General features: G+C 39.3%; 1 protein-coding gene across 2 annotated transcripts in view; it reads left to right on the forward strand.

Moving 5' to 3' along the window:
- Positions 1–20,096, forward strand: part of LOC101690769 (cytosolic beta-glucosidase) — a 112,259-nt gene extending 92,163 nt beyond the window's left edge. For both annotated transcript variants that reach the window (XM_004762687.3, XM_004762688.3), the window contains one exon: positions 19,313–20,096. In XM_004762687.3, the coding sequence (XP_004762744.1) occupies positions 19,313–19,527 (215 nt within the window). In that variant the 3' untranslated portion in view covers positions 19,528–20,096. The remainder of the gene's footprint in view (positions 1–19,312) is intronic.
- Positions 20,097–20,636: the final 540 nt, after the last annotated feature.

Here is a 20,636-nt window from a genome sequence, read left to right on the forward strand (position 1 = left end):
TGTGCTCCATGACATGCAGTATTTATTCTGATTGCATTGTTTTATAACTACTTTTTTTATGTATCTTTTTTTTCTTTATAATACAGAGGAACTCTTTGAGATTTTGATCTCATCCTACTTGTTTCCATATTTTTGGTGTCTTGGAAAAAAAAAAGCTTGATTGACTGAAAGAATAAATATTATATTCAATATAAAATTATAAAAATATCCAATAGAAATAAGATGATGTAGTCATCCTTCCAGAATCATTTCCAAGTTACTAAAGCACTCTGCTCCAGAAGAAGTTTACAAAGGAGACCATATTTGAGATGTATTATCACATGCGTGACCTTGGGTAAATGACACAGCCTCCCTAAGTCTCATTTTCCCTCTGCTTTAAGATGAGTATAACAAGAGTATCTACCCTGTTGTTGAAAAGGGCAAAAGAGATATGCATATAAAGCTCTTAAAACAGTGCTTGGTAGCCAGTAAGCATGAAGTAAATGTAAATTACTACTGTCTTATTAGCTTCAAAGTAGGAGTAAATTTACCCCATCTTTCATTCATGAAAGTTGTTCTTCATGGTGGTCAATGAAAAATTGTGTGAGGGAGGTGGTCTGTAGCTTTTCTGAACCTCAATGAAGTAACTCATAAATAGATTCATTAAAATTCTAATAAAGTCAATATTTATCAAGAAAAATAATGGAGTTCAAGGAACATAGAGTTCTACCATAAGCCAGAGGAAAACCAAAAAATCTGTTGACTCCATTCTCTCTTTGAATGATGGTTTTTTTTTCTGTCTGTAGTTCATAGAAAAACAAAACTTTTCAGTTCTCTACTCTCTCTCCCTTTCTGCTGACACCTGTTAGGAATATTTTTGTCTTTTTAATTCTCAAACCAGAAAAGACTAACTGATATACGACAGACAGTGAGGTTAAATAAAAAGAGACAACTCGTTGGACCTGCACCTGTCAGTGACATGCTCAGTGTCAGGATACCTGTTCAGAATTCCTTTGGCACTTCATGGGCTATGGCCACCTACATGGCTGTGATCAACAGTCTTTCAAAGCATAGGTAGGACAGGGACAAAAATGGCTAATCTCTACCTCCTGTGCAGGGGTTTCAGGAAGATGACTTAGGAAGAGGGCAAAATAGGGTCTTGGAAAGAGCATGGACTTTGGAGGCAGATTGCTGGGTCTTCATCCTTTCTCTGACGACTGTTCTCTTGCTCACCTTGAACACACTTAACTTTGAACTTTATTTTCTTTATCCATATAATGGACATAATAACATCAGTCTTGCAGGGTTGCTGTGAACAACATGGTGTTTAGCAATATATCATAGCTGTCCCTTTTTCTGTGCGCCTGGCAGTATCAGGTGCCATCTTTGTACTCCTCTGTTGTTCTCCTTGAATCTAAAAAGCCTTGAGAGATAATGCCCTGGCTACATACTATGATTCATTGTTGAGAGCCTGGAGATAAAAACAGTTTAGGGACACTGTTGTTATAGTAAGTGAATGTTTCTCTGCCTTCCTCCCTCCCTTACCCTCTCCCCCTGACTTCTTCCGAACTCCTCTTTCCCTCTTTGCTTCCTCTTTCCTTTATTCCCCCTCCCCTCCCTCACTGTCTCTTTTCTGTTTCTCTCTTTTATTATCTCAATGCAGCTGTCACATAACGACCTGTGGTCAAAAACAAACAAACAAAAAACTCATCTTCTTGCATATTACTGATGGCATCATCAGCACCTCTAGGAAGCAGCAGTTACTTTTTTTCATCTGTCTCTAGGTATACATGTAATTTCGCAGTCAAAGTCTTTATTTCATCTATCATTATTGGTCCTGTATTCCTGAAGGCTGAGTCTGATATAATCCTGTAATACGATCCAAAGTCTCTTTTGATGCAAGACTATAGGTTCAAGGGGAATAAGAGGATCTTGGCATAAGACTCAGCCACTCCCTCACACTGCATAATGATCAGGCTAAGCTATCTTGTGTAAAATCTACTTCTAAATCCCAAGATATATCATTGTGCACTGTTTCGGGGTAGAGAAATAAAAAAGGTCCAAATTTCATGTAGACTCTTAGTTCAGAGAGAACCTTAGAAGGATTCTAGTGCCAATAGATCTGTAAAGAACTTCGGTTCTCAACCCATCATTGGATCATACGAACAATCTCAGAGACACATGTCTTGTTAATGCTTAAGAGGATTAGAGGCAAGGATAGAAACAGAACTCACGGCCCCAAATGGTACCACAGTGCTTGTAGCCTTGGGACAGGCCATTAAAAGTGATGTGTGGGTAGAGTTCCCACACTGATATGGCTCATACTTTCTCTTACTTAACTAGCTAGTGAATTATTACCTTTCAAGTTTTGACTCAAATGCCTATTTCCCCGGAAAGCTGTACCTGAAGTTCCCAGGAGAGTTAAGTGACCCCATTTTTTTGTTCCTTTAATGTCTTTTTGTATTTCCAAATCAGTTTGTTTTGAGTCTGTCTTCCCAATGAGACCATCAACTCCCGAAGACAGAAATTATGTGTTGTTTGTTGTTTGTTGCTGATTCACCACACCTAGCTTGGGAGTCTACCTAATTGCTGCTCAGTGAATATTTGTTGAGTGAATAATGAACAGACTGTGCATCTCAAATATTTGGACCGGATGTAGAGTCACAGTCCTCACTTATGAAGGGAAACTGTTCATGCTCCCTTCTACCCCTGCCACTGCTGATGAATGAAGCCCAGCCTAAATTCATGTCAAATGCTCTCCTGTCTTTGCAGGGCTGCATGATTGAGCTGTTGCTATTCCTTTCGGGCATATTGGAAGGTTCTTTATGCAATAATGTTGGAGTCCCTAAAATTTAGGAGGAGAGATATTTCATGACCCTCATGCTGAGGTCTATAAAGAGTTTTATTTTCTGAATAAGTATTGATCGCAGCTTACAAAATACCGCAAACCTATATAATTAAAAAGAATGAGACCAGTCATTGGTGGGCAGTGCATAGCTAAGTGTAAGAGAAGACAAATTCTTCAGGTGCCTGCGATTTTATAATTGTACTTGCTTGGGAAGCTTATTAAAGCTTTGCAGGTGCAATGTTTCATCACAGAGTAGTGAACCTTTGAAAGATATGCATAATAAACAGAGTTTGAAATATGTTTTTATTCCAGGCCATATGGTCCTGTCTGGAGCTTTCCTGGATCTTTGGGTCAGTTCATTGCTGAAAGACGGGCTTGCAAGATCCGCCTCTCAGAGCAGCTGTCGGAGCCCTATCAGAACGAATCTGCTTTTGCATGATTATTTATTTTATGTGGGTCTCTGAAATGAGCCCAGCCTTGCTCAGTAGCTGAAATGTGCTGAGCGAAGTCTCTTCCCTGAACAGCTTGTGGCCACATCACCAAGCAGTGTCCTTCCTTGTCCTTAAAAAGCAGACTAGCGAGACTTGTACAATAGGCCAGGACAGGCAGTCTGGGTGAGGTGTACCCACCTGGGCTTGAGCTTGGTGCCAGCAATATGAACAGTTACACAGTAGCATTTTAAAGAGATGCCATTGTTTTTTCTTCTCTATTACTTACTTTCCTGTATCTCCTGACTTTAGGCCGTTTTAGTGGCCACTGTATACAAACACTTAAGTATTTTTGTGGTGTTAACTGTGGTCAGGATAATGCTAAGGCTTGCTTCCTCTTGTTTTATCATTAGCAAAAGGTGGCATTGACTCCTCTGAAGATAGCTTTTTTGAGGGGTATTTAATATAATTTATTCAACATTTATTATATATGTATAAGAATTTCAGTAACTGACGAGAGATGGTCCTTGTGATGACACAAAAATATTCTAGAGTACAAAATGAGCAGTAATTTGATCAGAGTGGAAGAAGAACTTTCTTCTTATTTGGATAAGATGAATTTAGAGCTGAGTTTTGTTACTGTGACCAAGAAAATAATCTCACCTTCTTGAGAGCTACCCTTTCTCTGTTCTTATACTGGTGACATTATATTCAGTATTCTATATTCATTTGTAGCATTCATACCTTTAAACAATATTCTATTAAACACCTACCCTTCACCAGGATAAGATCCATGAGCTTAATGCCCTCATGGAGTTTAAAGTCTGGAGTAGAAGACAGAAAATGAACAAATAGTTTCATGTCTTACTGATGTTACAACAGGGAAGTTAAGGGTGTTGACTGAGTGTGCAAATCAGAGAATATATGTGGGGGTTTTTCTCTTCTACTTGACTACTTCACATTGAGGGTAAGGTCTACATCAGAATTTCCTTTCCTCTATAAGAATGACTCTGCCTATAACAATAACTTGCATTTAGTAGATGCTTAATAAAATATTTTGTGGCTGTAAGGGAGGAATTAAAGAAAGAACTAAGAAGGAAGTGTTAATATTAGTCTATATGTTCAAGATTTGGTTTAAAAAATTATAGTTATAAAGCCCTAAATCAGTTTCAGAACAAAAGTACACATGATTTATTTATTTGTGTCCTCACAGGCAGTTATACTACTTTTAATCAGCCATAATGCTTATTTTTCCACTTTTAAAACCATAGAACCTAGAACTTAGCCTTTCACCTGTGTATGGAAAACCGGAACTCTGATAATTCTATTTGGAGCACCAGTCACTTTCTTTGAGGGCTATTCTTAGGTGGCTATAGTTATTAGAAATGGAATATTTCTATATACAAATAGAGCAATATTTTTTTTTAAGATTTTATTTATTTATTTGACAGATAGAGATCACAAGTAGGCAGAGAGGCAGGCACAGAGAGAGAGAGAGAGAGAGAGAGAGAGAGAGGAGGATAAAAACCAACACCACTATATCATACCCTAGGAAATAGGACCAGAGCAGCAGATAACAAGAGAGGGTGCAACCCTCCCCACCACCACCTGCTTCTGTCCTGGGCCTAAGTAAGTCAAGAAGCTCTGGGCCTGCTGTCAAATAGGATAAAGAGAGATTGACAGCAAAGTACATGCCTTGGCAAAGTGTGTTCCAAAGGGAAAGAATCCATGCTATCCTAATCACTCTAACTTCAGGAGTGCATGAAAGAGAGACCCCTACCTATGTAGGTCATAGCTTCATAACCTGGTCCCCCAGCAAAACCTGGGTCAATTACTGTCCTCTAAAATTGAGTGCTACTGTTTCTTACTGGGGACAAGTTTTTTTTTTTTTCTTTTTTTAATTAAATTAATTTATTTATTTTCAGAAAAACAGTATTCATTATTTTTTCACCACACCCAGTGCTCCATGCAATCCATGCCCTCTATAATACCCACCACCTGGTACCCCAACCTCCCACCCCCCTGCCCCTTCAAAACCCTCAGATTGTTTTTCAGAGTCCATAGTCTCTCATGATTCACCTCCCCTTCCAATTTACCCCAACCCCCTTCTCTCTAACTCCCCATGTCCTCCATGCTTTTTGTTATGCTCCACAAGTAAGTGAAACCGTATGATAATTGACTCTCTCTGCTTGACTTATTTCACTCAGCATAATCTCTTCCAATCCCTTACATGTTGCTACAAAAGTTGGGTATTCGTCCTTTCTGATGGAGGCATAATACTCCATAGTGTATATGGACCACATCTTCCTTATCCATTCATCCGTTGAAGGGCATCTTGGTTCTTTCCAGTTTGGCCACCGTGGCCATTGCTGCTATAAACATTGGGGTACAGATGACCCTTCTTTTCACTACATCTATATCTTTGGGGTAAATACCCAGGAGTGCAATTGCAGGGTCATAGGGAAGTTCTATTTTTAATTTCTTGAGGAATCTCCACACTGTTCTCCAAAGAGGCTGCACCAACTTGCATTCCCACCAACAGTGTAAGAGGGTTCCCCTTTCTCCACATCCTCTTCAACACATGTTGTTTCCTGTTTTGTTAATTTTGGCCATTGCTCCAGCTCTTTGAAGAATACCGGTGGAATTTTGATCAGAATGGCATTAGAAGTATATATTGCTCTAGGCAGTATAGACATTTTAACAATGTTTATTCTTCCGATCCAAGAGCATGGAATGGTCTTCCATCTTTTTGCGTCTTCTTCAATTTCTTTCATGAGTGTTCTGTAGTTTCTCAAGTACAGATCCTTTACCTCTTTGGTTAGGTTTATTCCCCGGTATCTTATGGTTCTTGGTGCTATAGTTAATGGAATCGATTCTCTAATTGCCCTTTCTGTGTTTACATTGTTAGTGTATAAGAAAGCCACTGATTTCTGTACATTGACTTTGTATCCTGCCACGTTGCTGAATTGCTGTATGAGTTCTAGTAGTTTGGGGGTTGAGATATCACCTTACACCAGTTAGAAGTTTTTTGGTTTTGATCCTGAATCTTTCCTGTAGTAATAGAAGGGGATTTTGAAAGGGGTGGAGAGGACTTGAGAAATTTCCCTACACTGTAAGTACTAGATTTTTGCTGTTAGGGTATTGATTTAGGGTATTGATGTTATAGGTGCTTATCCAGTTTATGCTCTCCATGGTCTGATTATGTTCCCATTGTGGCTTTGAGCCTTGCATGTCACCTACAGTCTTGGTTTACAATCTTTCCATTCCATTCTGATAGAAGGACTGTGGACTTTGGAGTCAGACTGCCTTAGTGTTCATTTCCAAATTCTCCCTCTTCAGCTGTGTGATTTTGGTCAAATTATGTCTACAGAAAGTATCATCTATGGTTGTATCAGGTCAAGGATATAGAATATTTCTGGTCCTCCTGCTCAATTTCCCTTTCCAGCTTATTTTTAAATATTTGACTACCACAAGGCTTGTGCCAATGTCTTATTTTCTTAGTCTCCAAATTGTGTTTGACAACCACGATTTCAATTACCTCTTTTACTTGATGACTCCAAAATTCACATTTCCATTTCAGACTTTACTCTGACTTTTTTCAATTTTTCATTTGGAGATTAAAAAAAAAAAAAACAACCCCCCCCAAAAAAAAACCCCTAAAGTCATCACAACCAAAGCTTGATTCATTATCTTCTCTGCCTTTCCTCCAAAACTTGTCTATGCCCAGTATACCTGAACTCAGAGACTGATAATGATATCCTTTAAATCGTGTTATCTTTGCTACCTTATCTCCTTCCCCACTGAGCTCCAGTGAATTGTTCAATCCAGTTGATTTTATCTGAATATCTATTTAATCCATCTAATTCTCTCTTGTCTTCACTACTCACACCACCTCAGACCAAGCTCCCATCATCTCCCTCATGCTTTACTGCAATCACTCTTAAATACTCTCTTGGATTCCATTCTTGCTACACTCAAATTTATTCTCCACAGAGGTCACCGTCTTCTAAAAATGCAAATTAGCTAAAGTCACTTCCTTGCTTAAACTCCCTCAATGACTTTTAATGTGGTCGGGATAAAGATCAAAATCCTTGAAATCTTTATAAGGAACTACATGTCCCCTGCCTTATGGCTCTCTCTCCTCTCTTTCCATTATTTTTTTTTCCCTTCAGCTTTTTTGAGATATAATTAAAATATAATATGGTGTAAGTTTAAGGTAAACAGTGTGTTGATTTGATACATTTATATATTGTGAAATGATTCCCCTTGTAACATTAGCTAACACCCTCCGTCACCTCACATAGCTGTTTATTTTTTTGTGGTGAGACGATTTAAAATCTACTCTCTTAGCAACTTTCAAAGTTCATAATATAGTATAATTGTCAAACTAACTATAAATACCACATAGTACATTAGATCCCCCAAATTATTCATCTTATAACTGAAAGTTTGTGCCCTTTGAGTAATCTCTCCCCAGCCCTTGGTAACCACTGTTCTATTCTCTATTTCTATGAATTCTTGATAAGTCTCTATGATCCATTGAACCACCTTCCGGGAGTTCCTTAAATATGCTGTGAAGTTTCCCATGTCTGATCTTGCAAATACGTGGTTCATTTTTCTTGGGTTTCTCTTGTCCTTGTTCATCTAGTGAAGTGGACACCTGTCATGTTTTCTGGCTGCCTAGCACCTGTTGAACACCCTGGCTACATCTGAGAGTTTTGTCTGGCCCAGGTAAAGAACGATATTCTCCAGGTTTTGTCAGGGCAGGGCACACACATGTGATCTAGTCTCTGCCCATCAGACTTATCCACGTGAGAAGATAATATGAAAGTGAACAGCTTGAGGCAGGCAGAACCTATCGTGCTGGTGAGCAAAGCAGCATGGGTATCCCCCTTTTGAGAATGACTGGTTATAAGGTGTAGCTTCTGGTGCAGAAGCTTCTGGCTGGTCTGCTTGCAGGAAGTTAGTTCTTGGCAGCAGTATTCTGCAGGACTTAGTGCCCATTGTGTCAGTAGCCGTTAAGGAACTTTCTTCCTTCCACCAGTTCTGTGTTGTGTTTTTGGCTGGTCCTGAAAGCTTTGTTTGAGTCTGCTTTTCCAACTTGACCCTTCTATGCTTCATCAGGCAAGGTCAGTTTCTGTCATTTACGGTTATGAGAGAACCCTGGCTGATGGCAGTAGATAACCCCAATGAATGCTGAGCTCTCAGCTCTAGTTTGCTCCAGGAGATGGCTCCATTCCCCTTCTTCTCCCACCCTTGCTGACTGAGCTAGATGGTCCCACTACAGGGGTCAGGACTCAATGGAGTATTGTGGCTCAGCATGCAGCCTCTGGTTATCTCTCTTGGATTCCGACCCCAACTCTTTCCCTTACTTGCTGTATGAATCTTGTAAATCTTACCTCACCTCTCCATGCATTAATTCCCTTATCTGTAAAATGGGGACAATAATAGTATCTATCTCATAGGTTTATGGTAAAGAGGAAATGAGTTCAGCGTACACAAAATGCTGGAATCAGTGCCTAAATGCTCAATAAATGTGAGCTGATACCTTGTTCTTTCTCACAGTTCCCATGTCTTTCCTTCCATAATACTCTTCACAGATTGTAATTAAAGGCTCACGGGGTGGTAATTGGATTAAGATATGTCTTCCACATGCGCTGTTAAGCTCTATAAGAAGAGGGGTTGTTTATTTTGCTCTCCATTATATTCCCAATTGCTAGCACAATATATATTTATTTAATAAGTGTGGGGTGGCTGTTGTAGGATCCTGGAAACACTGAGCGATGTGGTCCCCACCTCCCAGCACACTGAGGCCAGGAGGCTTCTGCAGCATCCGGTGTTCCCGGGGGTCTGCCCCCCTCCCCCAAGGTCCTTGTCTTTAGTGATTTATTTTTTGTGACCCACAACTGACCCTTTCCCACAGAGCACAAACCCTGGCCCAGATGCTGCTCTTTCCCTTGATGCCCTGATTTCTCTGGTTCTCAGCACTGAACATTTTTTGCTGACTCTACACCCTCTGAAAGCTGTTTGAAGCCAGATGGGAGGCAGAGATAAAACAGGTTTCAGTCATTGCCCTTCCAGAGAGAAGAAACAACCATACCATACCAACAAGTAGAATGTGTTGAGTGTTTACTATAAACTTAGTATTATTCACAGGTTTATATGTATTAATTTATTTAATACTATAATCCTCATAAAAAGATTTTGTTAGCCCCATTTTACAGAAGGGGAAAGTCCTGGAAGGAAAGTAAGAAGGGGAGGAAGGAAGAAGGAAAAGGAGAAGGAAGGAAGGTTTTCTGGTAGAAGAGAGTTTCATTTTTTTCTTTTCTTTTCTTTTTTTTTTTTAATTTTATTTGAGAGAGATTGAGTGGAGGAGGGGCAGAGGGAGAAGCAGGCTCCTACTGAGCAGGGAGCCAGATGTAGGGCTGGATTCCAGTCCCAGGACCCTGGGATCATGACCTGAGCTGAAGGCAGATGCCTAACCGACTGAGCCACCAGGCATCCCTAGAAGAGAGTTTCACTTGCTCAGAACTTTGGGTTTCATAAGAACTTATCTATTTCACAGAGGTAACTGTGAAAGTAATACTGATGGAGACATTATAGAAGGTGATACTGAGTGTATACCTATCCACAGATCAGTTTTATAGCTAAATAAAAATATATTTTTTAATACCTTTCAACTGCTTGCTGTTGGGGCCTTTTTTTCTCCCAAATCTAATGTAAGTAACAGGAACAATACAGATAATTAAGAAATCCTTATAGTGTATTTCTGGTTAATTGGCATTTTCCTATAAAATATTTAAAACTTAGCTTCTGGTTTTCAGGTTCTTTTTTCAGAGAGTCATAGGTTTTGTTACTAGGAGTTCCTATGTGCAGGTGGGACCTCCTGTGTTGGGATTATTTGAGCCTTTTCACAGATGCTGTCTAGCCATTGATACTCACCTGGAGTTAGGGTGGGGGGCTTAGTGTGCATTTTCTATGTTTAGAACTTCCTGGTGTTGTTCTACCTTATTTTATTTATTTATTTATTTTTCCGAAGAAAGGGAAAGACAGTGAGCCAGTTCCCTTGCAGGCACTCTTATCCTGCTAAAGCTGTCCTCCAGTTATGGGCCTCTGTGTAATTCATCCAAGCTCAGAGAAACACATTTGCAAGGTTGATGGGGGCAATTGCCAGAAAATCTGCTTCAAACTGTGTCCTGGGAAGGATTTCTCTCTCTTTGGCCTTGAGAAAAGGTTCTCACAAGCTCTCAGCTAGATCAGGTGGGTGGTTTGGGACTTGGAGCCCCGTTGGCAACTACTCTACAAAGAGTATGGTACATGATCTGGTGCTGCTGTAACAAATTACTATAAACGTGCCTTAAAACAACATTTATTCTCTCACAGTCCTGGAGGCCAGAAATCTAAAATTGAGGTGCCAGTAGGACTGATTTCTTCTGGAGGCTCTGAGAGAGAATCTGTGCCACGCTTGTCCACCAACTTCCAGTGGCTGTCTTGGCATTCTTTGGTTTCCAGACTTATCATTCTAATCTCTGCCTGTTTCTTCACATTACCTTCTTCCCTGTGTGTCTTCTCCCCTTCTCTTCTCTTCTAAGGACATTGGTCATTGCATTTTGGACTCAACATTATCTAGGATGATCTCATCATGAGATCCTTTTCTCTTTTTTTAAAGTTTTATTTATTTAACTAATCTCCACATTCAATGTGGGGCTCCAACTCATAACCTGGAGATCAAGAGTTGCATGCTTTTCTGACTGAGGCAGCCAGGAACCCCTCTCATCTCGAGATCATTTTTAACTACATTTACAAAATCCCTTTTTCCAAGTAAGTTCACATTCACGGGTTTTGTATGGATAGATCTTCACGGGGAGACACCAGTCAACCAGTTACACATGGTGAATTGGGAAGGTGTCTCATGATCCACTTGACTAAGGTGAGGCTTTGATTAAGTGGTGATGACAGGCATTTGGCACTCTTGAACTTGCAGGATTCCCACTTTGATCTCTCAGTGGTTTCCTATTTCTGAAAGGTAGGGTGGCCTGGCCTGCACACTGTGGTGTCTTTTGGCATAGGGCATCTCCGGCTATGAGTGTTGAGGGGCTGAGGGAGTCATCTACATTTATAACCTTGAGAGGGATACCTCTGTTCAAAAAATTGTAGTGGACTATTAGAGCTTATTCTAGGCTTAGTAGTCTCAAACTGGACTGTTTGTGAAAATGTAACAATCACTCAGGTTGTTTATTAAAACAGAAATTCTCAGATCTCAACCTAGTTTGCTCAGAGCTGCCATAAGAAAATGCCACCAACCAAGTGGCTTAAACAACAGTGATTTATTTTCTTGCAGGTCTCTAGAAGCTGGAAGTGTAGGATTGAGGTGTCAGCAAGTTTGATTTCTCCTGAGCTTTCTCCTTTTGGCTTTCAGATAACCAGTTTCTCACTGTGTCCTCATTGGTCTTTCTCTGTTCATACATACCTCTGGTGACTTCTCTCTTCTTAGAAGGACACCAGTCCCATTGGATTAGGGCCCACCCTAACAACTTCATTTTAACATAATCACCTATTTATTTATTTATATTTTTCCAGTGTTCCCATATTCATTGTTTATGCACCACACCCAGTGTACCACGCAGTATGTGCCCTCCTTAACACCCACCACCAGGCTCACCCCATCTCCCACCTTCTCCCCTCCAAAACCCTTAGTTTGTTTCTCAGAGTCCACTGTCTCTCATGGTTTGTCTCCCCCTCCAATTTAACTTAATCACCTCTTTAAAATCTTTATGTCCACATAAGGTCATATGCTGAGGTACTAGGGGCTGGGGCTTCAACAATATGGATGTTGGGGCTATAATTAGCTGTATTTATTGGGGCTATATGAGCTATAATTAGCTCATAACACTACCCAAGAGATCTGATTTTAGTTGATCTGTTGTGGGGTTAACACATTTTTTTTTTTTTAGCTACGCCCTAGGTAATTCCAAGTGGTTCAGGTGGTCAGAGTCAACACTGAGAAACAATGCCCTGCTGGATTAGTAATTATACTGATGATTGCTTTGACTCCATATTTTTTCATCAGCCCAGTTCTTCTATGTGCTACATATTCAGCAATAAGTTAATGTAAATAGAAAATACTTCATGACCCTTTGCAGACACTCCTCAAGACTGCTCTGCAACTTCTGTCTTTGTCTTTGATCTGTTCCCATTCTATGTCAGAGACTTCAAATCTGAGCTTGTTTTGCGTCCTACCTTTTGGACTTGTTACGATATTGACTTAGCCACATACTACTTAAGGTTTTTGACTCAGACCTATGCTATTAGTATTTTCCATATCTGGGATCAGATTTGCTACCCAAAGTAAATCCCAGGATGTACCTGTTCAACTAACATCTTAAAAGTTTAAGAGCTTGGAAACCTGAAATTCAGGGTTGTAGGGGTCTCTGAACTGCTTCCTGGGATGCAGGAAAGCAGGAAGCCGCAGTGACCTTGGGATGTCACCCTGGAGAAAGAAAGGAGTTTCTTAACTAATGTAAGAAGCCCTGTTCTCAGATTTATACAGTCAATCTATGCCTCTCCCTTTGTCCTTACACTTTCTTAGACTTAAGTTTGTCCTTCTGACTCCTCTTCCCCTTTTACATTATCCCAGATACTCATTTAAACCCAGTTTTGATTTCATCAAAGTATCTGGATTGGTGGAGAGAGGGCACATCAAAATATATTTTTACTTTGGGTTCTGTATTCTCCTAAGGGCTGGCCAGAGAAGAAAAGGACATGGTGAGGTATTGTGCTGGGGTCCATGCTATCTCATTTAATCTTTATAGCAGCCCTAGGAGTAGATATTCGTGTCTAGATTGTACTCATGAGAAACTGGAGGCCCCCTCTGCATCTCAGATTCAAACCCAAGTGATGGTTTCCTTACTCAAATTTGCCACATCATTTTTTATGGGTTCCTGAACCTTGAAGATATTTCAAGTTTATCTCTACAATATAAACATAGTGACATGGATATTTTATAGCCTGTCTGACAGTTCTAATAACTGATTTCTTTGTGGGTCTGTTTCTGTTGTCTGTTGAGTTTGCTGGTTTTCTAATTGTCATTGTTTTCCCATGCCTTTCTGGTTATTTTTGTTTTGTTTTGTTTTTTAAAGATTTTATTTATTTATTTATTTATTTATTTTGAGAGAAAGAGAGAGAGAGTGAAAGAGTGGGATAGTGGGGGAGGCAAAGGGAGAGGAAGAAGGAGAAGTAGACTTCCCACTCAGTGCGGAGCCTGATCAGGCTCATTCCTTGGACAGTGAGGTCATGACCTGAGCTGAAGTCAGATTCTTAACTGACTGAGCCACCCAGGTACCCCTGTTTCTGTTGTCTGTTGATTTTGTTGGTTTTCCAGTTGTCATTGTTTTCCCATGTCTTTCTGGTTATATTGGATAATGAGCTGATGATTATACTTAAAAATATTTGTGCTAATGGTTGAAGGTTTAGAATATGGGTATTTCCTTTCAGAAAGTATTTAAATGTGCATCTTCCAGGCACCTGGGTGACCCCAGACCCCCTCTATCCGACTTCTGGACTTTACATTTTCTGAACCCTCAGATGGCTTGAGACTTTCAGTGACTTCTTTTCTTCTGGCTCACCCTTCCCCTGAGGGATTAGTCTTTGGAGATCTTAGTTTTATCTGTGTGGGGTCTCAGATTTCCTGTTATGTATCTCTGGGCTTTGACACTTAGCCTCACATCCCGGGAAATAGGAAAAGATTTGGATTTCCTAAGGCCGGAAAACTCCCTGAAGTGAAAGTAGCTGCCATGCCTAGCAATCTTCATTTCTTCATTTTGCTTTGGCCTAGTAATTCCCTATGAAATTGTCAGCTTTTCATTGTTTTGAAGGTCTGCTTTTAAAATTCTATGCATCATGCTTACTTGTTTTCATTATGAGGACTTGCTCAAATAATGTCATCTGCCATTACCAGAACATAGAAATCTAGGTGCTTCTATTTTTTCTTCTCACTCCTTCCTGGGGTTTTCTCTCCGTCATTTTTCTACTGTGCGACTGCTGCCTAGAACACTGTTTGGAACCTTTCCACTGGTTCTCACCACAGCAGCTTAGGTCTGTAGATGAGTCATTTGTTTGATAGTTGAACTATTTTGCCATAGTCATGGATGTCTTATATAGTCCTAGGTAATTCTGAAAACAAAGGCTATCTCTGTTTATAAATTGTTGGGAAAAAAATCCCAGTGAAGCCAAGTGCCCAATTGTTAGCCTTTGTAATGTGACAAACACTGGCAAAACATGGCACTTCATAAAGCAATATATGAGAAGATTCTGCTCAGCATTATGAAATAATGAGCTTCTAAAATAGGTGTATATCTCTGTGTATGTGTACATGTGTGTGTAGTAAAGAATTGGGTTTTGTCCAAATAACAACTTGGTCTTTGTCCTCAGCTTTTGGGGGGAAAATCTATGTCATACTTGAAGGAATGTTCTTGTTAAGGGTGGGGGCTATTAACATCAGAAAGACCAACAATATGATTGAAGGTGGGGTTTGAGGTAACATGGTATCACTTGGCTTGGAGTCTAAGTTCATCCACATGGACAACCAAGTAATCCATCATGCCAGTGTAAGTAAGTCACCATAAAAACTCTGGACACTGAAGCTCAGGTAACCTTCTCTGCTTGTCAGTGCTCTGATGAAAGGCTATTCCCTCAACCTTCTCAGTTTGGCTAAAACTGGGCAGTGTGTGTGTGTGTGTGTGTGTGTGTAGAACAACTCTGGCACAGGGTTCTTCTAATTAGAACAGACTTTACTATATTAGCAAGTCTTAGACATTTTTGCCTTGCATCTTTTATGCAACATACTGACTGTGAGGCTTTTCCCACTGGCCTTTGTGTCCCAAACCAAACTCTGGCTCTGTATGTTTTTAATTTTTATCCCAGTGTGTTTGTACCCACCCATAGTCCCTGCCAGTCTGTGTATACTTCGCCTGCTACTCTGGTTCAAGATAGAAAGTGAACACGCAGAAGTTATTTTTCCCTTCTCAGATGTGGGACCTCGTAAATCACACTTTCTGTTCTTGAGGAGATTGGAAGAGGAGAGGCATGTAGGCTCTAGCATGGTTTTGTCATTTTTCCCTGTGGTAGCACAACAAGAAGGATTCCAGCCGGCCAGCTCCTCAGCCCTAACCACGTAATTCTCTATTTGAATGTTCCTGCAATGAAAATGCAGAGACACCCACAGTGTCACTGGGGCAGTTTAGTACCTGCCGCTGAACTCCTGGCAGTTAACAATGAACTTGTCAGCGTCTCCCTTTTGTTCCCTTGCAAGCAGGCTAGGCATCATTTTTATCCCCTGGTTGAGCATATGAATCAATCCTTTGTGCGTGTTCCGTGGTACTGTGCATGTTTGCAGAAGCTGTCTGGCTTTCTACCTGGCAGGCTTTTGTGTTGGGCAGTAGTTCTGCAAATGAGAAAAAAGCTATGCAAGATTCTCCCATGTCTCCACACTGAATTCTAAGGCAGTCAAAGGAGATAGTTGTTTTCTGACCTGGTACTTGGTTTTGGTTATTTTAATTCTGAGATATATGCCATGTCAAACTCAAGTTAGTTATAAAATTATTTTTAAGAATTGGTATTTTGCGGGGCACCGGGGTGGCTCAGTGGGTTAAGTCTCTGCCTTTGGCTCAGGTCATGATCTCAGGGTCCTGGGATCAAGCCCCACATAAGGCTCTGTGCTCAGCAGGGAGTCTGCTTCCTCCAATCTCTCTGCCTCCTCTCTGCCTACTTGTGATCTCTGTCTGTCAAATAAATAAGTAAAATCAACAACAACAAAAAAAGAATTGGTATTTTGCAATTGTGGTTGACAGAGAGGGGAGGAGACACAAGTGGAAATGTGGACAAGTAGAAGAAGGAGTATCTAGGGGCGCCTGGGTGGCTCAGTGGGTTAAAGCCTCTGCCTGCGGCTCGGGTCATGATCCCGGGTCCTGGGATCGAGCCCCGCATTAGGCTCCCTGCTGAGCAGAGAGCCTGCTTCCTCCTCTTTCTCTGCCTGCCTCTCCACCTACTTGCAATCTCTGTCTGTCAAATAAATAAATAAAATCTTAAATAAATAAATAAATAAATAAATCTTAAAAAAAAAAAAAGAAGAAGGAGTATCTATACAGGGTTTAATTCCTACGAAGCTTGATGTGCTCGAATGTTATATGTTTCATTTTCCAATCATACTTTATTTAAAAAGAGCCAATCTAGTTTGGCTGAATTCCTGCCTTGAGGCCATTCATAAGGCACTCTCTAAGTACAGCATTTTGCATGCCTCCATGCACAAAGGTAGAGGGATTAGGCACCAATTAACTGCTCAGGAAACTTTTATCTATGGAGTATCAGTAGTTAAATAAATAAATAAATAAATAAATAAATAAATTCCAAAATGATTCAGAATGTACACATGTGTCATGGTTTATGGATATAGTTCCTCTAAGAGTTCCCCAAAGTACAGATGTACAAAGAAAAAGGTAGAGTGGATCTTGCTTTGCTAATGCTAGAGGAGTCATTGTGGTTGAGAGCGACCCCTAATACTGTTAAAATTTAGTATATCATACGAAGGCTCATTTTCACCCAATTTATTTAGGAGTATGTCTATCTTATAGGGAAACTTGTCTTTTTATTTAATTTCTGTATTGGGAAATAGATTTTAGTGCATCCCATATATGGAGTTTACTTATTCTGGTTTTAAAAGAAATGTTCAATGCAACAATTCATGCGACCCCAGAGGTTTTTCTTTCCTCCCCCCCACCAACTTGAAATATTAAATTAAAATACTAATTAATAAATATTAATGCAAAAGTAATATTAGTAAAGTGCTTAAAATACTAAAAAATGAGTTAAATTTCCTACCATGATAGAAATCAGTGTAAAGCCACTTAGAAAATTCTCCATATTTTGACATCTTACTATAGGAGTTCCTGGATGAGATTTAGGGTATCCACAGTTCCATCCATGTCATTAAATGGTAAGATTGCATTTTTTTGGTGGCTGTGTAATATTCCATTGTGTGTGTGTGTGTGTATGTGTGAGTATGTATATATGTATATACCATGGTTTTTTTTTTTTATCCATTCATCTTTTGGTGGACATCTGGGCTCTTTCCATAGTTAGGCTATTGTGGACATTGCAACTATGAATATTGGGGTACATGTGCCCCTTCTTTTCACTACATCTGTATCTTTGGGGTAAATACCCAGTAGTGCAATTGCCAGGTCATAGGGAAAGTCTGTTTTTCACTTTTCGAGGAACCTCCATACTGTTTTCCAGAGTGGCTGCACAAGCTTGCATTCCCACCAGCAGTGTAAAAGGGTTCCCCTTTCTCTGCATCCTGGTCAGCATTTGTTGTTTCCTGTCTTGTTAATTTTAGCCATTTTGACTGGTGTAGTGTAGTAGTTTTGTAGTTTTGTAGTTTTGATTTGTATTTCCCTGATGCCTAGTGATGTTGAACATTTTTCTATGCTTCTGTTGGCCATTTGTATGACTTCTTTGGAGAAATATCTTTTCATGTTTTCTGCCCATTTCTTGACGGGATTATTTGTTTTTTGGGTGTGGAGTTTGATAAATTCTTTGTAGATCTTGGATACTAGCCTGATAAGACATTTACAAATAACTTCTCCATTTCTGTAAGTTGTCTTTTGGTTTTGTGGACTATTTCCTTTGATGTGCAAAAACTTTTTATCTAGATGAAGTCCCAAAACTTCATTTTTGCTTTTGTTTCCCTTGCCTTTTGTCTCGCTTGGAGACCTGTTTAGCAAGAAGGTGCTGCAGCTGAGGTCACAGAGGTTGCTGTCTATGTTCTCCCCGAGGATTTTGATGGATTCCTGTCTCACATTTAGGTCTTTCATCTATTTTGAGCGTCTTTTTTTGTATGGTTCAAAAAATGGTCCAGTTTCATTCTTCTGCATGTGGCTATCCAATTTTCCCAACACCATTTGTTAAAGAGGCTGTTTTTTTCCCCATTGGATATTCTTTCCTGTGTTGTCAAAGATTAGTTGACTATAGAGTTGAGTGTCCATTTCTAGGTTCTCTAGTCTGTTCCATGGATCTATGTGTCTGTTTTTGTGCTGGTACCATACTGTCTTGATGATTACAGCTTTGTAATATAGCTTGAAGTCCGGAACTGTGATGCCACCAACTTTGGCTTTCTTTTTCAACATTCCTCTGGCTATTTGGGATCTTTTCTTACAAATTTTAGGATTAATTGTTCTAGACCTGTGAAAAAAGTTGATGGTATTTTGAGAGGGATTGCTTTGAATATATTGATTGCTCTAGGTAACATAGCATTTTCACAATATTTGTTTTCCCAATCCATGAATATGGAGTGTTTTTCTATCTCTTTGTGTCTTCCTCAATTTTTTTCATGAGTGTTCTATAATTTTCAGAGTACAAATCCTTTTCCTCTTTGGTGAGGTTTATTCCTAGTATCTTATGGTTTTTGCTGCAATTGTAATTGGGATAGATACCTTAGTTTTTCTTTCTTCTGTTTCATTCATTGTTAGTGTGTGTAATGCAACTGATTTCTGTGCTTTGATTTTATATCCTGCCACATTGCTGAATTCTTGTAAGAGATCCGGCAATTTTGGGGTGGAGCCTTTTGTGTTTTCCACACAGCATATCACGTCATCTGTGAAGAGTAAGAGCTGAGCAGTGTCTTTAATGAATATAATTCTAGGTACTAGGGAGAAACTCTGTGTGTGTATGTGTTTCTTTGTGTATGAAAAGTAGTAGATATTGAAAAAGACATTTATTGAGTAAATGAATGGATGAATAAAATATTCATCAAAATGAATGAATAACCAAAGAATTAGAATGATATGTAATTTAACTTCTTGAATGGAACCCCTACTTAGTGAAAAGAGAAAATTGGAAAAGAGAATTGAGAGGTGTTTTTTTTTTTTTTTTCCTGTGATCCTCTGCAAGAGAAAGATCTAGTTGTCAGCAATTTTGTATGTTCACGAAAAACTTCCCAAAGATATAATTTTTCTCCTTTTTTTTCTTTCCTTTTCTCTCTCTCTTTTTTTTTTTTTATTAGCTATCCAGCTTGATAAAGTCAATTGCAAAATATATTGTGTATGGTCTCTTCTGGATAATTTTGAGTGGATCCAAGGGTATAGCAGCCGGTTTGGTCTCTTCCATGTTGATTTTGAGGATCCTGCTAGACCTCGAGTGCCTTACACATCTGCCAAGGAGTATGCCAAGATCATCCAAAACAATGGACTAGAGGGAGCATCCATAAAAGATGGCTGACCCACATCTCCTGGAGAAGAGGACTCTGGTTTTGGAAAAGAAATCCGCTTTGGTGATCTTTTAGACAATCTCAAATTGCCTTTGTAATCATCTCCTACCAGCTGATCCGTGATTATGAGGTCTGAATATGGAATGCCTGGGGATGTATTTAATGATAGCCTTTACTCTATTTGCATTTGGATCAATGAGGCTTTAAAAAAAAAAACCAGAATAAAAAAACCACTGAAATTGATTTTTATATTAAGAAACAGGTAGACTTGAAAACTTCAATTTAAATCCTTAGAATTTTTCTAGAAAAAAAATAATGCAAAATTCATAAATATAGTGTGTTCATGATTTGCAGCTCTAATAGCAAGATCACATATAAGAATACTTATTTATGAGCCTAGCTTTTCTGGTTATGTCAGCTTTGTTTTGCAGATCCATTTTCATGTGGTCCAAAATTCTTCTACTGTTTAATCTAGTATAAAAAATCAAAATTAAATGTTAGTCACATTATATAGTTATGCATTCTATTCAACAAAGGGATTAATTGATGGCACGTTTAATAAAATGGATTTGTTGATGTATTTGGCACATATTTTCTCTATGCATGAGCAAGTATATCTTTCTCTTGCCTGATGAATTATTTTTGAAAAATAATATATTAATAAAACAAATTAGACTCTGAATGAGAGAAAAAGTATTTGAGTGGATGTTTAGCAAAAACAGGATTCCTACTCCAGAGTGACACCAAATGAAAGGCAAAATAATAAGTAGGGCATGGTCTCTACTTTTGGGTATTTTTTTAAAGTTTAAGATCTATAACAACATTGATGACTCCCAGGAAATACATGCATAACTTGAAAGTCCTACATGAGTGTGAGATGTCTGCACATATCTGAGATGTATATGGGGTTGGATTGGAGTTGAATATTTTATTGAGCTTCCTCAGTTAGGGTCAGTGGTAGATGTAGGGTTTCCTCTGGATGTAATGTTTCTACACCAGGAAACCTTTCACAATCATATTTGGACCCTTACCTCCATATTGGAGTAGCATTTACTCAACATTCATTTGTGTATCATGTGTGAACCTAAGAGATAAATATTATCACCCCCATTTTGCATAA

Source organism: Mustela putorius, unplaced genomic scaffold (genome assembly GCF_011764305.1).
Source record: "Mustela putorius furo isolate JIRA1106 unplaced genomic scaffold, ASM1176430v1.1 tig00000083_pilon_pilon_pilon, whole genome shotgun sequence".
In the NCBI taxonomy this organism is placed as follows: Eukaryota; Metazoa; Chordata; class Mammalia; order Carnivora; family Mustelidae; genus Mustela; species Mustela putorius.